At 42.4% G+C, this 21,922-nt stretch overlaps 1 protein-coding gene across 2 annotated transcripts; it reads left to right on the forward strand.

Moving 5' to 3' along the window:
• Window positions 1-718: 718 nt before the first annotated feature.
• Window positions 719-21,302, forward strand: LTC4S (leukotriene C4 synthase). Of its 2 annotated transcripts, none has more exons than XM_083488274.1 (6): window positions 719-1,387; window positions 8,027-8,098; window positions 14,608-14,707; window positions 18,493-18,563; window positions 20,015-20,096; window positions 21,073-21,302. In XM_083488274.1, the coding sequence occupies exons 1-6, from the start codon at window positions 1,342-1,344 to the stop codon at window positions 21,182-21,184; spliced, it is 483 nt and encodes a 160-aa protein (XP_083344400.1). In that variant the 5' UTR covers window positions 719-1,341; the 3' UTR covers window positions 21,185-21,302. The 2 variants fall into 2 exon arrangements, with proteins under 2 accessions (XP_083344400.1, XP_083344401.1); XM_083488275.1 differs by lacking the exon at window positions 719-1,387 and adding an exon at window positions 7,123-7,328.
• Window positions 21,303-21,922: the final 620 nt, after the last annotated feature.

Genomic DNA, 21,922 nt, shown 5'->3' on the forward strand with positions numbered 1-21,922 from the left:
TATGTGTATATGTATATAGGCTTCACTTACCTTAACAGGAAACTGCAAAACAGGCATTTTCTTAACATCATTTTTCACTAGGGAGACAAGCAAGTTACAGTCTAGAAAATATTATTTTAAAAAATTAACACACTGGAAAGAAGGTGGTGTGTTGCTCTAAGCTCTTTAAGGGCCATTTCATTCCTTTTGAAGAGGCAAACTCCGGGATTCTACAGAGTTAACCTGTATGGTGTATATTTGTTTACATTCTTGCTTCTTGTTTTATTTATGTAGGCATTTGTGTAATGCCTTTCAGGGCTATATAGCCCTTTCAAGGCAGTTCACATCATAAAATAATGGGAAAAAGTAATTTCACAAACAGCAATAAGCACACTTCCCACAGGAGGGAGTGCCATAACAATTGGGCCACCTCTTTTTATTTACTTGACCACCTTAAAGTAAAATGTTTGTACCTGCCAGCCTGATAGACCATGCTAGTGGTCCCTCACCCTGGGTCTTAAAGGTCAGGAAAATTCATATGGGTCTCCCTGGTCCCAAGCCATTTAGAGCTTTAAAGGTAATAACAATAGCAGTACAGAATCACAATTAAATATTCCAAGCAACTGGACAGATGCATTTTTAACCAGCTGAAGCTTTCAGACAGTCTTCAAAAGCAGCCCCACATAGTATGTGTTATCAGTAATTAAGTCTTACCTGTAACTAGAGCATGACATTGTGGTAATACCTGCTTTCTCGAGATGGCGGTGCAACAGGTGAATCATCCAGAATTGATAAAAGACGCTCCTAGTCACTGATGCCATTTGCACCTTCATTGATAGTACCAAGTCTGGGAGAACCCCAATTATTAAGTACAATAATCTGTCATTTTATGCATAGGCTCAGTTTCAAGTGTTCCATGTATACATGAAAAATTGCATATACTCTCAAACCCTTGGAGCCACTCTATGGCTAATAGGTGAGGGGGAGAGAGAGAGAAATCCAAGTACTCACACAAAAGCATGGTAGGCAGCTTAAAAACTCTTTTGTGCCAGGTCTCCTTGGGGTTACATAGTGCAAAAAGAACCTTTAAGCTTTCAACCTTGCTTGTGACTTGACTTGTGCAATTTCAACCAGGCCACCTTCAGCTTCATATTGTTGAAATTGCATAATTCAAATGCACATAAAACGAGGAATTACTATACACCTAAAATGTTAATATGTGAGGAGGTCCTAACTATGCTGTTGCTATTGTGTATAGGTTAGAGTAAAATCCCATGTACAATTGTGTGTTGTTCTTTCGCATAAAATGTTCTTCTGCTCCTTTCCAAGAAAACTTAACTTTGCAGGTCCATACTGGTTCGCATGACAAATGCAGACCACAGAATGATAGCAGCCAGCGCTTTGCATGGTAAGTAACTTTTTATCTGTTTCCCCTTTCAAACTGAAGAATCATGTTTTGCATCAGAACAAAAATAAAGTATTTCTGACTTCTATCAGTCCATCCAAGCTGAATCAGCGGTTTTCACAGTTCTAGTGCAGATCTTTTGGAGAAATCAATTGTGCCTTTAGCTTGAGAGTCTATTTTAATCTTTTTTTGTGGTTACAGAATATTCATATTCTAGTCTGAACCCTTAATTGATGCAGTATCACTCGGGGGGGGGGAATAGACTGTTCCGTTTAAGATACTTACTTGTGTGCTTTGTAGTCACTCTACAAAGACATGTGCAATTATTAGATAAGGGGTTGCTAACCTCCTTTGGCTTGAGGGCCACTTTCACCCTTGGTTAACTCGCCTGGGTCTGTATGCCAGTGATGGATGCCATCACCTGCATGTACACACACAGAATGGACCCAGCCACACACAGCTCCACTCCTTAGCTGATCTGTGCAGACAGCAGAGGAGGCATGGTTATTCCCTCCTCCATGCTCATCAAATGATTGATCTGACTGACTGGGGAAGCGACAATTCCCATTCCCATCAGGGTGCTGGGCTGGATGGAGAAATTTAAACAGGGTCTGCTTCCCCCCACTTTTTGGGATCTTGGGGTTTTGTCAGGGTCTTGGGATTGGGGTTACACTTCCTTGGTTTGAGATACTTTGTACATGGATACTCCAGCACAGGACGGAGGAATCTTTTTCGTTCGTAGGGCATTTCCCCTTCCTTCCTGGGCAACCAGGGGCTGTATGCAACTGGTGGGTAGGGCCAGAGACCAAAGTGAGCGGAGCAACAGATGTACCTCTAAGCTGTATCCCTGCCGTTCAGACGTCAGGTGTTTCTCTACATCTGCACATCCATCTCTCCATCTAGCCAACCAAGAGACGGATACATTCCGAACAGGCAAAGCCACTTTGGGGTGGGGTGGAATAGGGCTGGCAAAGAGCATGGTCTGAGCAGAGAGTCTTTAAGGATCATATAGGGAGCCTGGATTTTGACCCAGAGGCATGAGGTTCCCCATCGCTGCTCTACTGTATCAATAACTTAGGGTCTTGCTAAATGATTTGCCAAACTTTGTTCAGCCATCAGTTATATATTAAATTAGGGGGACAGTAGAGATGCAACTTTTAGCTGTGTGTTTCTCTTATGGTTTTAAACACTGCAGTACAAGATGCTAAAAAGAGCTGCTTTTTCTGGTGGTGGAAGAGCGGTGCAACATACTGGCCACAAACTGACAGAGCTGGCAAGAATTTAAAGAAAGGTTAGGCTGCGATGCCCATGAAGTTGTGGATTAGCAACTTGTCCTTTGGCATTCAGAAGAGACTTTATAGCCCCATTTGCCATGGATCCACTTGCTTAAAAAGCACATGTGCAGGTTTCTCTGGAGTTCATGGCTGTAGAGTTGGCTGCAGGCTGTTGTACAGAGAGCCTGACTCTAGTCTGTTCTGCCATCTTAAATTATTGATCTATGAAAAATGGAATAATCCTCATAGGTGTCATGACTTTTAGAATTATTTTGGAATGTGTTTCAATAGAGGTTTTAAAAAAAATCTAAAGTAGATTTAAAACTCAGGAGGATACTGGGTCAGTTTTTCACACACACATTTTTGAATTCCTTTTGTATTTCCTAGGGAGACAGCATTATAAACGCCTTGGAAAATCTTACATTAGTTGCCACAGATTTTTGATAGTATTCTGATATCAGACCTTCACCCTAGATGGTTCAGGGATGAGCAAGGAAGACATCAGTTCTTGTTTCACTTCCATCCCTCAGTGCACAGGGCTTGCAGAAAAATACTGTAGTCACCTGCGCACCTTGCTGAGCTGCATTATTGAACCCTGTGGGATTTCTAAGCAAGTGTAATTTGAATACATCTGCAAATTCCATTTTTTATCAGCTCCTTTAGTGGGGAAAAATGAAACTGAGCAGGAGGATTTTAATATGAAAATATATTTCAAATAAGTCTTGTGTTCTTCACTTGCCTCCAGTTAAACTACACAGTGGGTGACAGTATTAGTCATACTTAGAGCAGACTTACTTAAATCAATAGGTTTACTCTGATATTGCCTCCTATTACTATGAAATATCTAAAGTTTTCACATTGCTATAAGCTTCAATAAATGCTTTAAGAAAGTACATTAGACATTTCAAAAAAGGAAGATTTGTATTCAAGTATAATCTTCAATACAGTTTTTTTTACTGTTGCAGATTTGCTATTTGAAAATTATCTCTGCATCATCAATACCATCTGATGATTTGTTTTTATATTTCCTTCCTCCGCACATGCATGAGAGCACACAAACAAAGACCACTCTTGAAAAAGCCTTTTCAAATAGGAATTGCGATTTGCATTCCCTGGATTTTGTTTTAACGCTTGACTTGTGCTTGGCACTCATTTTGCCAATCTGTGTGCAGTATTTTCTTACTGTGATAATCTATCAAGGCATTCATAATACCTGAAAAATGCATTGTGAACAGCTTGCTTATGACTATTGATGTGTGGCCCGGGACAGCTGGTGGAAGTGAGGGGAAAATCTTGGCTGCTGGAGCAGATATAGAAAATGAGTTACTTGGAAGGACTGAGGCTGGTTTGGGGTAGTGCAGAGAATAGCAAAAGTTGCACAAGTTTTATTTTGGAGGTCAAGGCATTTATGCCAATGTGCAGCTCTTGGAGCCCAGAATCCAGATAGGAACGTTTATTTTGGGGGAGCAGCAGCAGCAGCAAGGTGGACTCATTTAACCATGTATGCTGCTGTACTGATAGGTCAATGTCTTTAACTATCCAGAATGTTTATGCATTGGACAGTGGAGTCTGTGTGTGTAAGACACAGAATGGGAGAGTGAGATAGAAAGGAAATGATCCCCCCCCCCCCAGTGTGATAGGAGGCAGGGAGGAACAGCAGGAGGGCACAGCCTGGGGTGGCAGGAAAAGGGTAGAGACCTTGTTGGCTGCTTGGACATATGAAAAAGTAAGTTATAGATGGCAGAGAAATGGAGATGTATGAACAGTCCTTTATCTTCAGGGATCGACAGTAGTGATGCCCTCTATCCCTGGCCAACTCAATCACACCATTAAGTTCCAGCATGTTCAATGGGAGTTATCCCAAATTTTCAAAAAGAACCACACATCATTTCCCAGGTAATTGCATCCAGTCCTTTTTGAAGTCATGGGTGGTGACATTTGCACTATGACTCAGCCACCAAGATGACATGGTCAAGCCCAGCACTGCAGGAATCACAACAGAAGTGTGTTTATACTGAAAATATATCCGTTAAACTTTTGGATCATTCATTGTCCTTTTTTGCTGATGCAGTGAGAATCTCAATGAAGCATATAATGGCATCATTGGAGAAGTGCAGGTGCATTAAGAGTCTCCTCCCCTTCTACACTAGTGGTGTCCTCCTGAATAAGAAGACCACAGCAGCCATACTCCACTGGCATCAAGCACAGCATCTGAACCTGTGCAGTGTTCTGCAATAAAAGGAGGGCTGTAAGGGCAGTAGATGAATGGTTGAAGCATTCTAATCAGTCTCCACTAAATTGAGGTGAGGATCTAAAAGAGCCACTTGATGTGGGTGTGGCGTCAGCCATGGTTGAAGTGTCCCTGATTGAGATAATGTCTGCTGCTATTCTACATCCAGTTGTATCTAAAACTCAGAAAACAACAGAACAGCAGAAGAGTTTGGATTTGATATCCCGCTTTATCACCACCCAAAGGAGTCTCAAAGCGGCTAACATTCTCCTTTCCCTTCCTCCCCCACAACAAACACTCTGTGAGGTGAGTGGGGCTGAGAGACTTCAGAGAAGTGTGACTGGCCCAAGGTCACCCAGCAGCTGCATGTGGAAGAGCAGGAAGCGAACCCGGTACCCCAGATTACGAGTCTACGGCTCTTAACCACTACACCACACTGGCTCCAGCACCTTGTTCTGGAAAACAATTTCCTTCTGAAGCAGCCGCAAACCACCACTGCCACAACTATGAAGGCCACTTCCTTTTCTTCTGGCGATAATAAAGTAATGTCACACCACTTCTTCACATCAAGGTGGCACCTACAGCTGCGGCCACGCTAGATGCTGACAAAGTAGGCAGCACAGCAAGCATGGCTGGCAAGTGTCCTCCTTTGTATGAGAGCCTAACTTAAATGACAATGGCAAATACCTTATCAACAGCAAGTACTGCAAAGTGATTGTGTGGTTGGGGAGAGATGGAGGATGTTCAAAGGTTGCTACTACATTCCATGCAGTATCATCTGTCTGCATTACAGGGGACTGCTGCAAAATAAGAGAAGCAGAACACATCAACAGCATCTACACATTCTTCCAGGTTCCCCTCCCCAGGGCAATCTCCATGTCCATTGAGCAGGTAGGAGATGTGCAGTTGAGTTTGCATCAAGGTATTAACAATGGCTTACAAAGCCCTAAATAGCTTGGGACCCAAATACCTGCAGGAGTGCCTTTTCCATTACCAGCTAACCTGCTCCTTAAAATCAGGTGGCAGCAATTCTTCTTGTAGTCCCCACTTGGATTTTGGGGAGGGTGGTTGTATATAGAAAGGCCTCCTTGGTAGGACTCAAACTTTGGAACGATCCTCCTACAAATGTATGCCATTATTATTGACCTAAAGATGTCAACTGAATACATTTATATTTTTCCATAGTTTTGTAGATTGACGGTGGGACATTTAATCCTCAGCAAGAATATTTGAATTGGTGTTTTAATGAGTTGCTGCTATTTCTTTTTAGTATTACGATTTTTTGTTTGATGTACATTGTCCTGAATTCCTTTGGAGGAAGGATGGTTTATAAATATTTTAAATAAACAGAAGAATCTCTAGGAAGCAAACCTGACAGCCCATCACCCTACATGGTGGCAACAACATGCTTCACAAGGTACAGTCCTGGGTGACGTTTGAGGAGTAGTTGAGGAAGGCCATACAGGAGAATGGGTAGTTTGCTTGTGCAACTACAAAACAGACATATCGAGGCTGTGGAAGGTATTGATTCCTGATCACCTGGATGGACCCACATTTCCACAAACCTCTGGCAACTAGGTGTGGAGAGATGGTCCTCTGGAAATAAAATCGAGACAGCATGTGACGGCCATCTGTTCTGCAAGAAAAAGGATAAGAAGAAGCTTCCTCTTGAGTAGCAGCACTTTGCTTGCCTTTCTTCCAGGCGTACAAAGCTGTTTCTTATCATACTGATCTTGGGCTATAGGTTCCAGGAAGCTTACAGCTTTCAGATTTTTCCTCCCTCAAGCAAAGAGATGTGCCACATTTCACATCCAATGCAATTCTACTGCCTTTACATTTGAACCTCGGAGCAGATCAGGCTTCACAAGTTAACCCTATGTTCCTCAAATAAACAGACAGGAAAGATGCCCGTTTCTGGATAATTCACAACAACTCATAAAACAAGATCCCCATGTAAGCCGTCCAGGACAGCAAAGTTCAAAGGAGCACAAGCACCTTTTTGGTGAAACTGTCAACATCAAGTTGAATAAGTGCATTGAGGCTCTAGCCAATGAAGCGCTGATTGAAGTATCCCATGTGCAGTAGAAGGCCATATCCCCAATCTGGCTGGTTGGGACCACTGCTCACCACCTTCCTCCTCCTGTCTAGCCTGGAAATCCACTCCTGCTGCTTCTGCCACCACCCAAGTTAGGATGCAGGAGGAGCAGAGCAATGATAAGGAAGATGGCCCAAGGCCCCATAAGATGTGAAATGGGCCCAGCAGCCAATGCTGCCTTTCAGACAAAGTGATCAGGAAGGGAAAAGAAATAGGCCCATGATGGCCTGGACCAGGAAATAAGTTTTCTTGACTTTTTAAGAAAAACCTTGCATACCTAAAAACCTTGCATATACAGGCACAGCCAGTATAATTGGAAAAGGAAGACCTAACCAACTTTGGGATGTGAGTCAATCCGAGATGACTGTCCAGAGGGCAAATTGGATTAAACTGTGTAAATGCACCTGTGCTCACAAGATGTCACTCATTCTCATCTGTTCGCAAGTCACTCATAGGAAGGAAGCAGTGTGACTATATCTGCTTAATCAAATGTGTATATGCTGTGTTTTTGCTTTACTCCAAAAGCACACGGTTTCTAATTTTCATTGCTTTAGCTACCAAGAAAACAAAAGTTGGTCATTGAAGTGGTCATCTGCTGTTCACATTGGTTCAGTATTTCACTAGTGAGCAAGTAAATGTCCAAAAAGAAATATTTGGTCTCAAAACTGAATGACATTTAAAAGAAAAGAAAAGAAAAGAAAAGAAAATATCACTAATTCTTATCATACCATGGCTGAAGTGGTGCATATAGTGCTTATTGTAAAAGGCTAGGTATTCAGCCATTGTGAAGTGCCCACATCTTAACAATAGACTATTGAATAGGTAAATGAAGCTCAGACTGTTTCAATAGTACCACTGTTGACGGGATCCAGTCAAAACCATCCAGCAAGCAGTGAGTTAACTAACCAGCCCTTTGGAAGAGGAAATGGAGGGTTGTGCTGTCTGATTATATTGACAGCCACTGTGGGCATATATTAAGGAGCAGAAAAGTCATAGCTTCAAAGTCTGTGTAGCTCTGTAGCTGTCTCGCTTTTGTCTCGCAGTTTCAAGATCCAGCATGCTGCATCAGATAGCCTTGCTGGCCACTGTTACTGTCCTGGGAGTCTTGGAACAAGGTAAGGAACATGCCACCACTATTAGAGACAAGTTTAATATCTCTTTTTAGGCAATATAAGCCAAATAAGATCTCTCAAGTTAAATAGGAAATATGTACCATTGATGTAGCTGTTGGGAGAAAAAGATGAACTTTAAAGTCTAAAAAGATAATTGACTTGCAACTCTTGCCTTATATTTTAGAGCAGCAGGGAATGGAAACTGGATTGTAAAGCCATACTTGCAATGTTGATAATGGTGTAAACAACTTTTTAAAACATTTGTTCATTAGAATGCCAACAATTGCCTGAAGAAACAAAATGGTAAGAAGGGTCAAGATTAGCTGAACTAAATCAAAGGGATAATTTGCTAGGGAATTTAGGCTTCTCTCATGGGAAACCTTGAGTAGTAACAAGATGATTTAAATCTCTGTCTCCAGGAGTTAGACCAAAATACAGCATAAAGTGAGGTACATGGAATGTAAAGTGTCCCTATTTCATCCTAGCAATTTCATATGCAACGGCAGACTAATACATAAAAAGGCACTCAAATCAACTTTATTCTTTTTGCATAATGAGCAGGGAAAGAATAATGATCAAGACCATTCAAATCTGGCAACAATATAAAGAGACTTTAATGTGGACTTGATAGATAGCAGCCTATTTCCAAAAAAAAACAAAAAATCCAGCCCTTTAGTTGTGGTATAAACTGACAGTGAGATTTGTTTTTAATTCCTAAATTGACAGCTTGGCCAATTAAATATGTCAGCTAGAGTGGTGTGTTTATTGTGTGCTGATGTATAATATCTGAAAGTCTGTTCTGGTGATATGCTGGGAACTGTCTTACCCTTTTTAAAAAATACCTGTTCATACAAGTGGGGTCTTCATATGAGGGGATAACATGCAGAGCAAACTTTCATGAGTTTATGATTCCCCTTACAACAAAAGTAAAACTGTAGGTTGTAGGGTTCCCCCCCCCCGAAAGAGGAGACTGTAATCTCCCCGGAGCTGATGAGTCCCACATCATGCAGTTCATGTGAGTAAACTGCCTGTTTTTTGTTATTTTTTTATTTCAGTTGTCCTAGCATATTTTTAGGAACCAGGTTTGAGTATTAAAAATAGAATTGTAGAAAATAATCGACCTGATGGCAAATCAACAGTGTGTGTCATTTAAGACTGATCCTAATTGTAGTAAGTAAGATATTTTGGCACCTCAGGCAAACCACAAAGTGGTGCCCCACCTCCCAGCTAGGAAAGAAGGGGTGACTGAGTATGTACATCAGCAAGAAGCAACATAGGGATCAGCTGCCCCTGTGGATCCTGCCACTTGAGGTGGTTGCCTCACCTTGCCTCAGGGGTGGGCCAGCCCCAACTAACAGAATTTGTGGAGGCCCTGCCATTCCTTGTTCCAGTCCATCAGGCATGTCTCCCCTGTGCTACTCTGGTTTTCCATCCCCCCCCAAACAGTCAAGTCAGTACCTCACTGGGCTGCTCCTGGGTTTCTTCCCTCAAGATTTTTTTTCCTTTTGTGGTACTTCTGCAAACTTTGGGGTTCCTCTGCATTTGCTGATACCTCCAATTTATGCATGGCTATGACTGTTTTGGCATCTTAAGGAACTGTACACATGCCTAAAAGGTAAAGGACCCCTGACTGTTAGGTCCAGTCGCGAACGACTCTGGGGTTGCGGTGCTCATCTCCCTTTTTTGGCCGAGGAAGCCTGTGTACAACTTCCGGGTCATGTGGCCAGCTTGACTAAGCCACTTCTGGCAAACCAGAGCAGCTCACGGAAACGCTGTTTACCTTCCCGTCAGAGCGGTACCTACTTATCTACTTGCACTTTGACGTGCTTTCGAATTGCTAGGTGGGCAGGAGCTGGGGCCGAGCAACAGGAACTCACCCCGTTGCAGGGATTTGAACCACCGACCTTCTGATCGGCATGCCCTAGGCTCTGTGGTTTAGACCACAGCGCTCCCTCTCCACAAAAACAAAAATAAGTGCTTGTGCAGGAAGCCAGAGCGATCTTATCTTTACCTTGGAAAGGCAGTACCCAGGCTAATATGAGTCATATTTTCTATCTTTTGGCTTTCAAGCCTGACATCCTTAGTCAATTAATAAATCTCTCCCTTTCTTTTCTGGAATAAGTCAGTGGGGTGGAGGCAGAGAAACATGAAAGTCAGCTGAGGAATGCAGGTCTTATAGAGTGCTTTCTGCAGCAACTAAAGTATTCCTTAAAGGCGCTCACAATTAATAAATATTGGTTTATTCAATTCCTGAAACAGTTAGGCTAGTTTCCTGGTAAGGTAATGGGCCATTAAGGTGACAAAGGAAGTCAGAGTTAGAAAGACAAAGGCCAGAGCTGAGAGTTGAATTATGTGAGCTAGAAGCTAGATGCTGGCAGGTGGCAGGTTGCGCATCTGGGAGACATAGCCATGCCTGATTTCTTTTGGAATCCAAGGCTGTGGCTTTGAGGGAAGCAAGATCCTCTAGGGGTGATAATGTTGCGAACCCCTCCATCGTAGGCTCAGGTTATATATATGTGTAAATAAGCCTTCTATCATAAAGACACCACAGTCTCCAGAGGCCCTCATTTCAAAGGAAACACAAAGGTAAGCACCTTTAACCCCTAGAATTTCACACCGCTTAGAGATTAGGGCGGCATGCAGCGATATGAATGAGACATGCAAGGTATGTGGAAAAATAAGAGAGCTGAGAGATTGAGGAGTCAAATTAGGAAAGGGGAGCTGAAAGACACAGTGGAGAAAAAGGACAAAATAAAAAATTCCTTCCAGTAGCACCTTAAAGACCAACTAAGTTAGTTCTTGGTATGAGCTTTCGTGTGCATGCACACTTCTTCAGATACACTGAAATAGAAGTTGCCAGATCCTTCTATATAGTGAGAAGGTGGGGAGGGGTGTTACTCAGAAGGATGGTGGGTAACACCCCTCCCCACCTTCTCACTATATAGAAGGATCTGGCAACTTCTATTTCAGTGTATCTGAAGAAGTGTGCATGCACACGAAAGCTCATACCAAGAACTAACTTAGTTGGTCTTTAAGGTGCTACTGGAAGGAATTTTTTATTTTGACTATGGCAGACCAACACGGCTACCTATCTACTACTGGAGAAAAAGGAGCGAGAGTAGGCACAAAGTGAAGAAGTCATTTGTAAAGAATGTCTAGAGCATGCAGTAAGATAAAAAGGCTGGAGCAGGCGCATGAATAAAAGTCACACTAAAAGCCTGAGGAGATGATGATGGAAGAGATGAAAGTGGAGCTAAGTATTACCAAGAGATGTTTTGGAGAGGAAGACTGAATCTGAATATAAGAGAGGCAGAGTGCTGGAGTAAAAAAAGGACATAAAATTAATATAATCTAGGAGAAATGGATTCAGTGCCCGCCCCACTGTCAAGATGTTGTGCTGCAAGGGCACAGTTCCTAAGCACTTAAAAGAAAGCAGACAGCACTGAGATGGAGGTCATGGAGAAGGGAGCAAAATCATTGGGGGATAAGAGGCAGTTGTGATGTCGAGAAATGCCTCTCAGAAAGTAAAGCAGGGTGCAACAGGAAGCATCTGGCTAAGAAACAAACCAAGTTTTCACTCAGATCTCCCACAACATGTTTTTAATAAGTGAGCAAACCTTTAATATTTTACTTCATGCAGCGCATGATTCTGTGATTAGATGGAGCAGAATCATAACAAGGGCGGAAGTTAGTTTTCCCTGGGGGTCGGCAACCTCTGCCAGGCTCTTCAGACCACCATTGCTACCTGGGCTGAATTCTTTATTGCTTTCTCCTTGTCACCTTGATGTTGGCATCTTTAATTTAGAGAGCTAAAACCATATATTAGGAACCCTTAGATTGATACACAGAGTGTTATCTGTTTGTAGTGCCTGGGCTTCACCTTTGATCAGGTGCAGAGTGAAAATCCTTCATGGTCTCCATGTGTTAGGGATGAAGGCTTTCTCTTCCCATATCTATGAAATGCTTCCTCCTGGGAGACTTGACTGTCCGCCCTTTTTATGAAGTCTTTTTGAGAGCAGGGAAATACATTTCCCGCCCCTCTCCAAATATTTCAGTAATTTTGGGAAGTGTTTTGTCTTAAAAGTAGCACAATTTTGTAAGGTTTTAGAGTCAACATATTTTAACTGATTGTTTTTGTTTGCTGGGGTCACTACTTTTTCTTTTGGTATGAAGAATTTTCTTTTATGAATAGTTTTGTTTAAGAGAGGGGCTTGGTGGTTGTTTCTGAGATATAATCTTATGTATTAACTTTTGTCTTTGTGATTCTCTGCGTTTTCGTAAGCTGCTTAGAGGTTCTGGTGCAGACCATACACATACCCAATTAAATATTCAAATAAAAAAAAGAAGACCTTCCAATTCAGAGTGGGGCGTGTGTGTGTGTGTCCGTCCGTCCATGTCCCCTTTCCCTGGCCAGGGTTGAGCTCTCGCATCTTTTTCCAAAAGGTACATAAGTACCTGGTACATAAGTGTCAGGGTGTATAGCAATTGCTGTTAAATTTTCACTAATAGATACATCCAGCCCTTTGGCCACCTAGTTCTCCAGTCATTATATCTTGACTGCCCTCCATGGTTGTCACTTGACAGTGCAATGCGGACTGAGCAATCCCAGAGACCATACAATTCTGTGTCTATGTTGGTAGAGAAATGGAAAATGCAGGGAGTGGGTGGTCAGGGGATGGAATGGGTATCTTGGGAGAGCATGGCTGGTTGTCACTTCACAGTGCAGGACTCAGGTCTTTGTTTTATTGGCCTTCTTGTGTTAAGATAAGCCACAATGCTAGGCTAAGGGCAGCTGGGAGCAAATCTGTGCAGTTGTGTTTCTAAGAAGTGATGGCCTCATTGGCTTGATTCTCTGCTTAATTCAATGGTCTTGAGGGGCTGCTGAATTATAATTTCACTCCTTACTAGAAACCAGGCATCCTCAACCTCAGCCCTCCAGATGCTTTTGCCCTACAACATCATGATCCATTGCTAGCAGGACTAGTGGTCAGGGATGATGGGAATTGTAGTCTCAAAACATCTGGAGGGCTGAGGTTGAGGAAGCCTGCTAGAGACTGTCATTCAATAACTGATCTGATGACGGTGCCAGTTCCATTAATGAAGATAAAAAGGGAGAGGGAGATGTTATACAGTCAACCATTTTTCTTAATAATCAAGTTTATATCTCAGTTTTTCACCTCTTGATTAGGGTAGATGGAGTGGAATCAAAATGTTAATTTAAATGTCATTTTTCTAGCTTTCACTGCTGGGAAAGAAAATGTACAGGCTGTTTCAATTAAATGTTTAAAAATGTGAAAATGGTTTGGGTATTAGGGACCAAAACAACAGAGTTTTGTGGCCCCTTGAAGACTAACAGATTAATTGTGGCACAAGCTTGGGATGGAGAAGCTGTGGCCCAAGATGTTCTTGGACTCCAGCTCCCATCATCTTCACTTGGCATGGCCAGTGGTCTGGAATGATGGGCGTTGTAGTTCAGCAACATCTGGAGGGCCACAAGTTCCCAATCCCTGGGACAACCCTTTTCTAGCCTAGAATCCACTTTGTCAGGTACATGAAGCATAGTCCTCAGTTGGCAGGCTATCTTTTTGCATTTCACTGCCACTGAACTCCAACCTTTACCTGTTTTCCCCTTGTACAACTGCATGCATCTGAAGATGTGGACCTCCTTGTTCAATGGAAATTTTACTTGTTTCTTTTCCTAGTTTTTGGTGGCACTGGTTAGCCTGTTTTTGAGCCTTGAGTCTGTTTTTGTTTTATAGTTCTGATTTTGTGGTTTTACTATTGATAATGAGGTTGTTGATATTTTACTGCTATCTTAATTGTGTCTTGTAATTAAACTTTATTTTTTAATGCAATCCCGCTTTGCCATCACTTGTGATAAAAAGTGATATACAAGTACATTAAAGAAAGGAATCTTTTTTTAGGTGCCACAAGATGTCTGTCCTCTTGTTTGTTTGCTGCCACAGACTCTAATGGCTCCTCCTCTGAGTTATGGGTCTTCATGCAGGATCTATACCCATTTCTGTTTTAGCGCCTTTACACTTATTCCCTTGATATCAAGTGTTTCAAAGCAACCTGAAGCAAAACTGTGAACCCAAAATGAAGTATGCACACCAATCAACAACATAAATCTGCTCAGATTGCACAGTTTAAGCCTCTTGCTGAGAATTGTGGGTTTTTGGCTGCACAGTTTTATAATTTTTCAGGCACCTTTATTGCTGTTGAGAGGAAGGCAAGACCAGGATAATGAGACTAAAGGTTAGTTTGCAAATGGATGATTCTGTAATGGATGAGACTTTCGTTTATTACTCTTTCAAGTGGAACGTGAATGGTGTTTGCTAGTGCGGATGAGCAAACTATGGGCATACTGCTCATCATCCACTGTGCAACTAGCTGCTCTTGGTTGTTATTTAATGTGATAAACATAATTTAAAAAACAATAGAGAACTCATTGTGCTTCATTGGGTGAAATAACTGGCTTCTCTTTCCTCCTTGTTTTACTTCCCATCCAGCCTATTTTGCCATGCAGGTGATCTATGTTCGGCGGAAGTGCAAAGTCTCTCCTCCTGTGACTTCAGGTCCACCAGAATTTGAAAGGATCTTCAGAGCTCAGTAAGTTAACCTGCTTCCTCCTTCCCTTCCTTTCCCTTCCATGCCATCCCTCTCTATAATTTAATTTTATCCCAGCTTCCCACCCCTGGAGATGTGAATCTAGATTACTCCAAGTAGACATATCTCCCAATGGCATACTTCCAGTCTCGTGGTGACATTGGTTACCATACAGTCATCTACTTAGTTCCTAAACCATACTTAGAACCAATTTCTATTGGCAACAGCAGCTGCAATTCTGCATACACATTTTATGTGATCAGGGTGTTAACCAACCACATATTTCCTCCGCCCCCATTTCAGTCTCTCCAACGGGCTGCATAGACTGGCAATGCATCATCTCCAAAGGTTGCGTTCGTAAAATTCTTAGAAGAGAGTTGCAGCAACAGGAGATGCTGTGGTCTTGTTTGGGGGTTTCCCACAGGCATGTGGTTGGCCAATGTGAGAATAGGCAAAGACATTTTGATGAAACCTTTGACCAGTTTAAGAGACACTGACATGCTGGTTGGTACAGATGAGGTGCAACCGCATACACTTTGCTCTTCAGACTCTTCATATACTACTGTGTATTATACTCACTGGCTTCATGTCTGTGTGATGTGACTACAAGATCACTGAGTTTGAACACCAAACCTTCCATACATTGCAACATTTGTGGAACAAATAGTCTTGAATTTTCTGCAGTTCAGTGAATGTTTGGCATTGAAGTGATTTCATGGCCCTTGTGATTTTGTCCCTTGGGTAGCATTTTGGCCAGCATGCAGCTGAATTCTGATGGCAGGGAAGAGCAAGCTGTGACTGGGAGGCACTGCTTAGCTTAGCAAAGAATTCCTACCCACTCATCTTCACAGCTCACTTGACCACCTACTCTGGTTTCTAACTGACACTTTCAAAGGAGATGCTAAAAATTGCTTTTAGAATTCCGCAAAGACATCGTGACAGTCTGTATTCAATGTATGAAGAAAGGGATTGTTATTATTTTGCATTTTCTCTCTCTCTTCTCCTCACTCCCACCCCATAGCTTTTTATTTGGGAGATGCTCCAACTGCAGGAGTAGAGCTTCTAAATTTGGCAGAAATGTGAACACCTTGTCGTGGGTTCCAGTTAACACATTCATTTTAAAGCTTGCCATAGACTAACAGTGATGGTCATATACCCTTGTGTCCACATGGGAAGTCACAAAATATATGTTGGGTGGGGGGAAACAGGTAAGTTCTATCAAATAAGCTGATGCTGTTTTTACACTGAAATTATAACTGCTTAAGAGCAATCTGTACTTCCCACTGACAGCCCCATATCTTCAAAGTTCAAGGTAGGAGGGAACAATTTGCTTTGAACAATGGACAGGGAGAAATGGAAGGCTTCGCCTTTCCCTTATTGGATGTTTCCCTTTCCCTCCAAACCCTCCCTCCGGGTTCCAGACCCATTTTTGTGAAGTAAACATGTACCTGGAACACAGTTGTGGGCAAAACCTGCTACCCGCAATTTTCAGAGGAAAAGCAAAGTAGCTTTCACCTCTCCAATGCAAATTTTCTCTCCAGTGGGAGTTTTATGAGAGCAAAGAGGACCATGGGCCTTTATTGTACACAGCTGCAGTATAATATGTAATTTGCCTCTCAGCTGAATGTAGCCGCCTGCAGACTTTACCATTCTAAAAATAAGCATCAGTCCACCCGCATCTGTTCATAAACAGACACACATGTGTGTCATTTAAAATTAAATGGGTTCTACTGTGTCCAGCTGTATCCTATTCAGACTTTAAATGATTGATGTGTGTACTGGTAATCACCAGATTGCACTACTGTAACATAACTTTACATCGGCCTGTCTTTCTGAAGACTGAATTGAAACTTCAGTCAGTTCCAAGTGTGCTAGTATGTCTCTCTGATGGATACAGTGCAGAGGAAGCAGATACTACCTGGGCCAAGATAAGTTCATTGGCACAATATCTTTTTTATGCGCAATTTCAAACCTGAAATGACCTAAACTCTAGAATACATTGGGGAAACAAGTGCCCATTCCCACATGCCAACCTTATCCAAGATCTGGCTGACTGAAATAAGGGGCAGGGCCTGCAGGGCCTTGTGAGTGGTCGCACCTATACTCTGAAATTTCTGCTCTGTAATGTACCTTAAGAGCACTATTTGGAGATGGTTGCTAATCAGATTTTGTTTTATTGTCCTGCTGTTTTGAATGGTTTCTAATGGATTTTAATAGCTATTTCATTTTATTATATGTTCTATTTTACATATTTTTTGTTGGGACTGTCTCATATTTCTGCAGTGACTTGTCCCATGGGGTCCGTTGAGCCACAGTGTGAGATTTAAAACGATTAAATAAACCTTGTGTTGTTCTCCCACCTCAGTCCCCTTATTCTTTATTCAGCTCTCCAATGGCAAATATGTCCACCTCTGTTAAAACTGCAGTTCCGTGATACCACTGCTTAGCTCTCTTCCCTCTTGGCTTCCTGTCTGCTCTTACATCCAGCGTGACCTCTTCATCCTTTCTCTTGAAAACCTTCAAGCAGTCCTTGCCCCCGCCTCTTTTCTTTCATCCCATCACGCTAACCTTTCAGAGTTCCTTGAGAGTGGCAAGCATACAGGCAGAAGTGATCCAGTCAACACAGCATACATAAGACTTTCAAAAAGACTCCCCCATTCAGCTTAGCAGTCACAGAACAATAAGCAAGTTCCTCTTTTGGATCAGTAACTGGTTACAGAACAGAGAGCAGAGAGAGTATGCATCAGTACACACTTCTGGGAATGGAGGAAGTAGCCCCCCCCCCAGGCATTGGGGTCTATGCTTTCTCTTGGCTGCTCTGAAGTTCTCCGTTCACAACCTCCACTCTTCTTACCTCTGAAGCTCTTGTCTCAAATGACTCTACCCTTTCCCCCTTGCTGCCCTGTGTGTGCTTCAAACTGCCTCTTAGAACACTTGTAGGGTCCCAGCTGTTCCTTCAAATTTCACCTCTCCTTTTCCATGAATGCTTTGGCACAACCTCCTTTGACCAAACTGCATCTAAGCCTAAGTATGTGCATCACTGTATAGAGTTGCCTATGTGTCCCTTGTTATCTGTCTCCTTTGCTACCCCCACCCAGTTCCTCCCTTGTCTCCCGTTTGTTGAATTTTTGAATGCGAGCCCACTGATGTTTTTTTTCTTAATCATAACACAAGGTGCACTGATGGCAGTATAATAAGCATAGTGAATTACATAGCACAAAATTTTCCCTGTATTTTCAGTATCTCTCAGCAATAGAAGCAACTTCTTTGTTCCTTTTTAACGAAAATCTTAGATTCTCTGCATTCAACATGAGTTCCTTGCTGCCGTTCCTCACCCGCCAAGTACCAGAGTAGTATGGCCACAATCAGATAGTACCTTGCATTTGCCTCATGAAATGTCAAGGAAGCATTAAGATATTCCAAATGAATTGGTACCAACTTTCACCTTCTTGCTAGAGGTCAGGGGAGAAAGGTTCTATTCCAGCCTTCTCTCTGACATCCTCATCTCAGGGAAGAGTTTTCTTTGCAGGGACATTCAGTCATGTAAAATGTCTTAAAGTGGTATAGCCCAGACACGGGTCCATTCTCTGCAGTGTGAACTAGACCATAGTGTTGTGGGTGGAGATAAGGATAGTGTGCCCAGTGTGGGGTGCTTCATGATAAATCCAGTCATTAAAAAAGCTGCTTAGGTGGGATATTATCCAGGGTCTAAGCCTCTGTGATCGTTGTGTGTCATCTCCTCATCCCCAAACTACAGATTAATTAATTTTCTTCTTTGTTTTGTTTAGAGCAAATTGCACCGAATACTTCCCAATATTTCTTTCACTCTTGTGGGTGGCTGGAGTCTTTTCCCATCAAGGTAAAAAAGCAAACCTTAATTCATAAAACTCTTAATGTGAAAAGCATAAAACATTTTTGTCAGCTAAGCTGCTGCCGCTGCACTACTTACGCAGCTGCAAAATGATATTTGTTGCTACATAAAGGGTGGCACTCAGCTGCCGTGTCATGTCAATGCAAGAGTTCTGCTTGTGCAATGGGACTTCCCCCCACCCCTCTTCCCTGTCTGGTGTGGGAGTAGGAGAGAGGGAGAACTTTTTCTGGGCAAGTAGAAAACATCGTGCTGCTGGAACTGTTGGATTTCACCCTATGCTACCATTATTGCATATTTTGAGCAAAGGGTTCAAGTCTTCTGCTCTTTAAATGAGGTAGCTTCATGCTTCAGGTTTGAAGTGGGCAACTTATTTTGCTTCTGAAGATCACATGTGATGGGTGGCCACTCAGGGGCCTCATTCCACTGGGCTGATGTTGGCCGTTGCCTGCACATAGATGTTTTATGTCTCTTATGTGCAGACACATGCACTCTCTCACTCATTCACACATGCACACTCTGTCGCTTGCACACATTCATGGTTAACATGATTGCTGCAAGTGTCTTTCACTGCAAAGTGTGACTAATATAACCTGTAAGTCGTGACCCAATCAGAGATACAGGCACACAGGGGGTTTAAGATGTCAGTATCCTGTCTATACTTGACTTGCTTGCTGCAGTGGTGAACCTACAGCAGTTGTTTCTGCCACATGTAATGTGTGAAGCCACTCTAACATGTTTTTACCCTCAGTTTTGCTTGCAAGTTTGTGAAAGGGTGAAAACAAATGCTCATTTGAGCCACTTCTTGAAAATGTTTTGTGTAGCATGTGACATAATGGCCCAATCCACATAGCAAGTCCTTTACTCCCCAAATTCCCTTTGGTTGTGGTAGCATGGTAATTCCAGAGCCTAGGGGGGAAATCTTTAAAGTTCCAGGAAAGTCGCTGCTGTCAGGGGGAGGGCTAAGTAAAATCCTTCTCCTCTGACCTCTAGCTGGGAGGTGCTATGACCTTCCAAGTTGGTGTTGATTGATTTGGAAGATCTCAAAGGCTTATTTTAATGCTTTAGTCACAGCAAAAACAAGAATCCTGAGGCAACTTAAACACTGACAAATTTAATGTGGCACAATAGCACAGGATGCCTTCAAGTAGTGATGGTGTGGTAAATAGTTGCTTTCACTATTAAGGCAAGGCTAATGCAGGGGCTGTTGTGACCTCAGACTAAAGGCCTCCTGCTTTGCTTTGGTTCACTTCTCCAAATAACTGATGGATGTGGACTTCTGCAGAACTTTGTGTGCTTGGATGTATCTTGTGAGTTGCTGTAGCATAGTGCTTAAGAGCAGGAACTGTAAGTGTAAGCTGTTGATGGGTTTTTTGTTTGAAAATAGGGTCAATCTTCCCGAGTCTCTCCATAATAACTACTTTGATTGTCTCCTCCTATAGTTTTGGCTGCATGCTGTGGGGTTCTTTATCTGATTGCTCGCTACCAGTACTTTAGTGGATATGCACGATGTGCTCAAGGAAGGTGAGTTGTTCTAAGCACAATGCTCTGTGTTTTTCAGTGTGCCAGTCAGCTTCTCTCTCAAATAGGCAAGTGCCTGTCTGCCGCCTCTGGATATTAGCTGGCATCTGCAGTCTTGATGGCTTCAGGCTACTGATGGGGGGCAGGCATACAAAGTCGAGGGCTCTTTCATACCAAACACATTCCTTACTTATAGAAAACTTAAGTATCGGGGAGCATTACCGTTTTCCTGGCATCTAGATTTCTATGTGTAGGCATGTGTTATATTTTCTTGATGCAGAGGTGCATTTAAACCTGTGAGCTCCAACTGCAGCCTGAAATGATACACCCCACAAAGACTGACCACTTTACTGAGAGCAATACCTTGCTCCAGCAACCACAGGTGGCTCACATTCTTGATCTCCTTTTTACAAAACCTCTTTGGAAAACCCCACAATCCTGCTGTTCCTCAGGTGTATCATTGCATGTGGCCTAGTACTGGCAGTCCTGCTTAAGGATGTCCCATGTCAGGAGATAATTGCCCTGCAATCATTATAGAGGGGTGGGGCTTGGACTTGACTGATGACTTTCTTAGGAAAGAGAACAGGATGGGGGTCACTGGACAAGGAGCTTCATAAGTCCTGTAAGTAACTGTATGGTTACATCCCATACAGGGCCTGTTCCAACAGGTTCCCAGTTCCAACAGGATCCTGTGTTATATGGAAATCTTCCTATTTGTTGAAATTCTGTTTGGTGTTGTCATCAGAAATGTCCAAATAAAAATTAGAATAAGATTTAAAACCAGATTTAACAAATGGTACACATGAGGTTGTGAGAACTAAAACTTTTCTATACTTTCAAACTAATTGCAGTTGTCTCAAAGTCTATTTATCATATTACTATGGAAATCATCACCCAAGAGAAGCTTTTAATAAGTTTCCCAACTGACCACCCGATCCTAATAGTAACTAGCATCTTGTGTTCTTGTTCCTCCCCACAGACTCGCCCCCTTGTACCTCAGTGCTGGAGTTCTTTGCATTCTTATTGGCTTGTCTGTGACAGGGCTCCTTGTCTATTTTGTGCCACTCCCACGTTTTCTATTCCCGAAGTGAGCTTCTGAGTCAGCGTCTACTGCTCTTCTGCTGGTAAATTATCCTGCTTATGACACCATAGGTTTCAACTTTCCAACATTCATTTCATTTCTTTAAATTAAAATGATTGTACATCTTTCTTCCGTTTTTAAAAAAGCAATTTTGTGATGGTACATTTTCTTAGCTGTGTTGTGGTTACAACAGCTTTTACATTAAAAGTGACATTGGGTCAACTTCAACTGGTAGGAGAGAGTGAGCAAGAGATTTAGAGTAACAATTATTTGTATGTGCCAGCAAGTTTTGGGAGTCATCAGTGAGCTCTGAGATGGCCAGCCCAGTTTGCTTCTCAGAAACTTTGCTCCAACATGATGGTTTCTAAACAGTATCTGTCATAACCAAGCTGTCAACTCATAGTGAATTCCTGTCTGAAGCAAGAACTTACTATCTCTGGTAAGGGTGAGGGCTAACCTGTGGTCTTTTGGATGTTGTTGAATTTCAGTTTGTTTTGGAGCTTTTCTCCCCCCCCCTTAAGGTTTTCTATCAACCTTTTCCTTTGCTTGAACCTTTGCTTACATGTGGCTGCCTTATACAATACATTTAACTCAGTAATGTCTTCTGTGTGGCTGCAACTCTCCAATATCGCAGGACCTTCCTCCATGCAAAATGGCTGTACTTTGTGCTCCAGTTGGAAACCACAATGCTGCTTTTATTTATGCCTCAGTGGTGAGCTTCAGTGCCTGTGGGAAGGCAGCCTTTGAT

Source organism: Podarcis liolepis (assembly GCF_965112155.1).
Source record: "Podarcis liolepis genome assembly, chromosome: 2".
NCBI lineage: Eukaryota > Metazoa > Chordata > Lepidosauria > Squamata > Lacertidae > Podarcis > Podarcis liolepis.

Coding starts and splice junctions, on each gene's coding strand:
- LTC4S (XM_083488274.1), top strand. CDS start 1,342: ATGACAAATGCAGACCACAGAATGATAGCAGCCAGCGCTTTGCATG. Junction 1,388..8,026: donor AGCAGCCAGCGCTTTGCATG/GTAAGTAACTTT, acceptor TTTGTCTCGCAG/TTTCAAGATCCAGCATGCTG. Junction 20,097..21,072: donor GCACGATGTGCTCAAGGAAG/GTGAGTTGTTCT, acceptor TCCTCCCCACAG/ACTCGCCCCCTTGTACCTCA.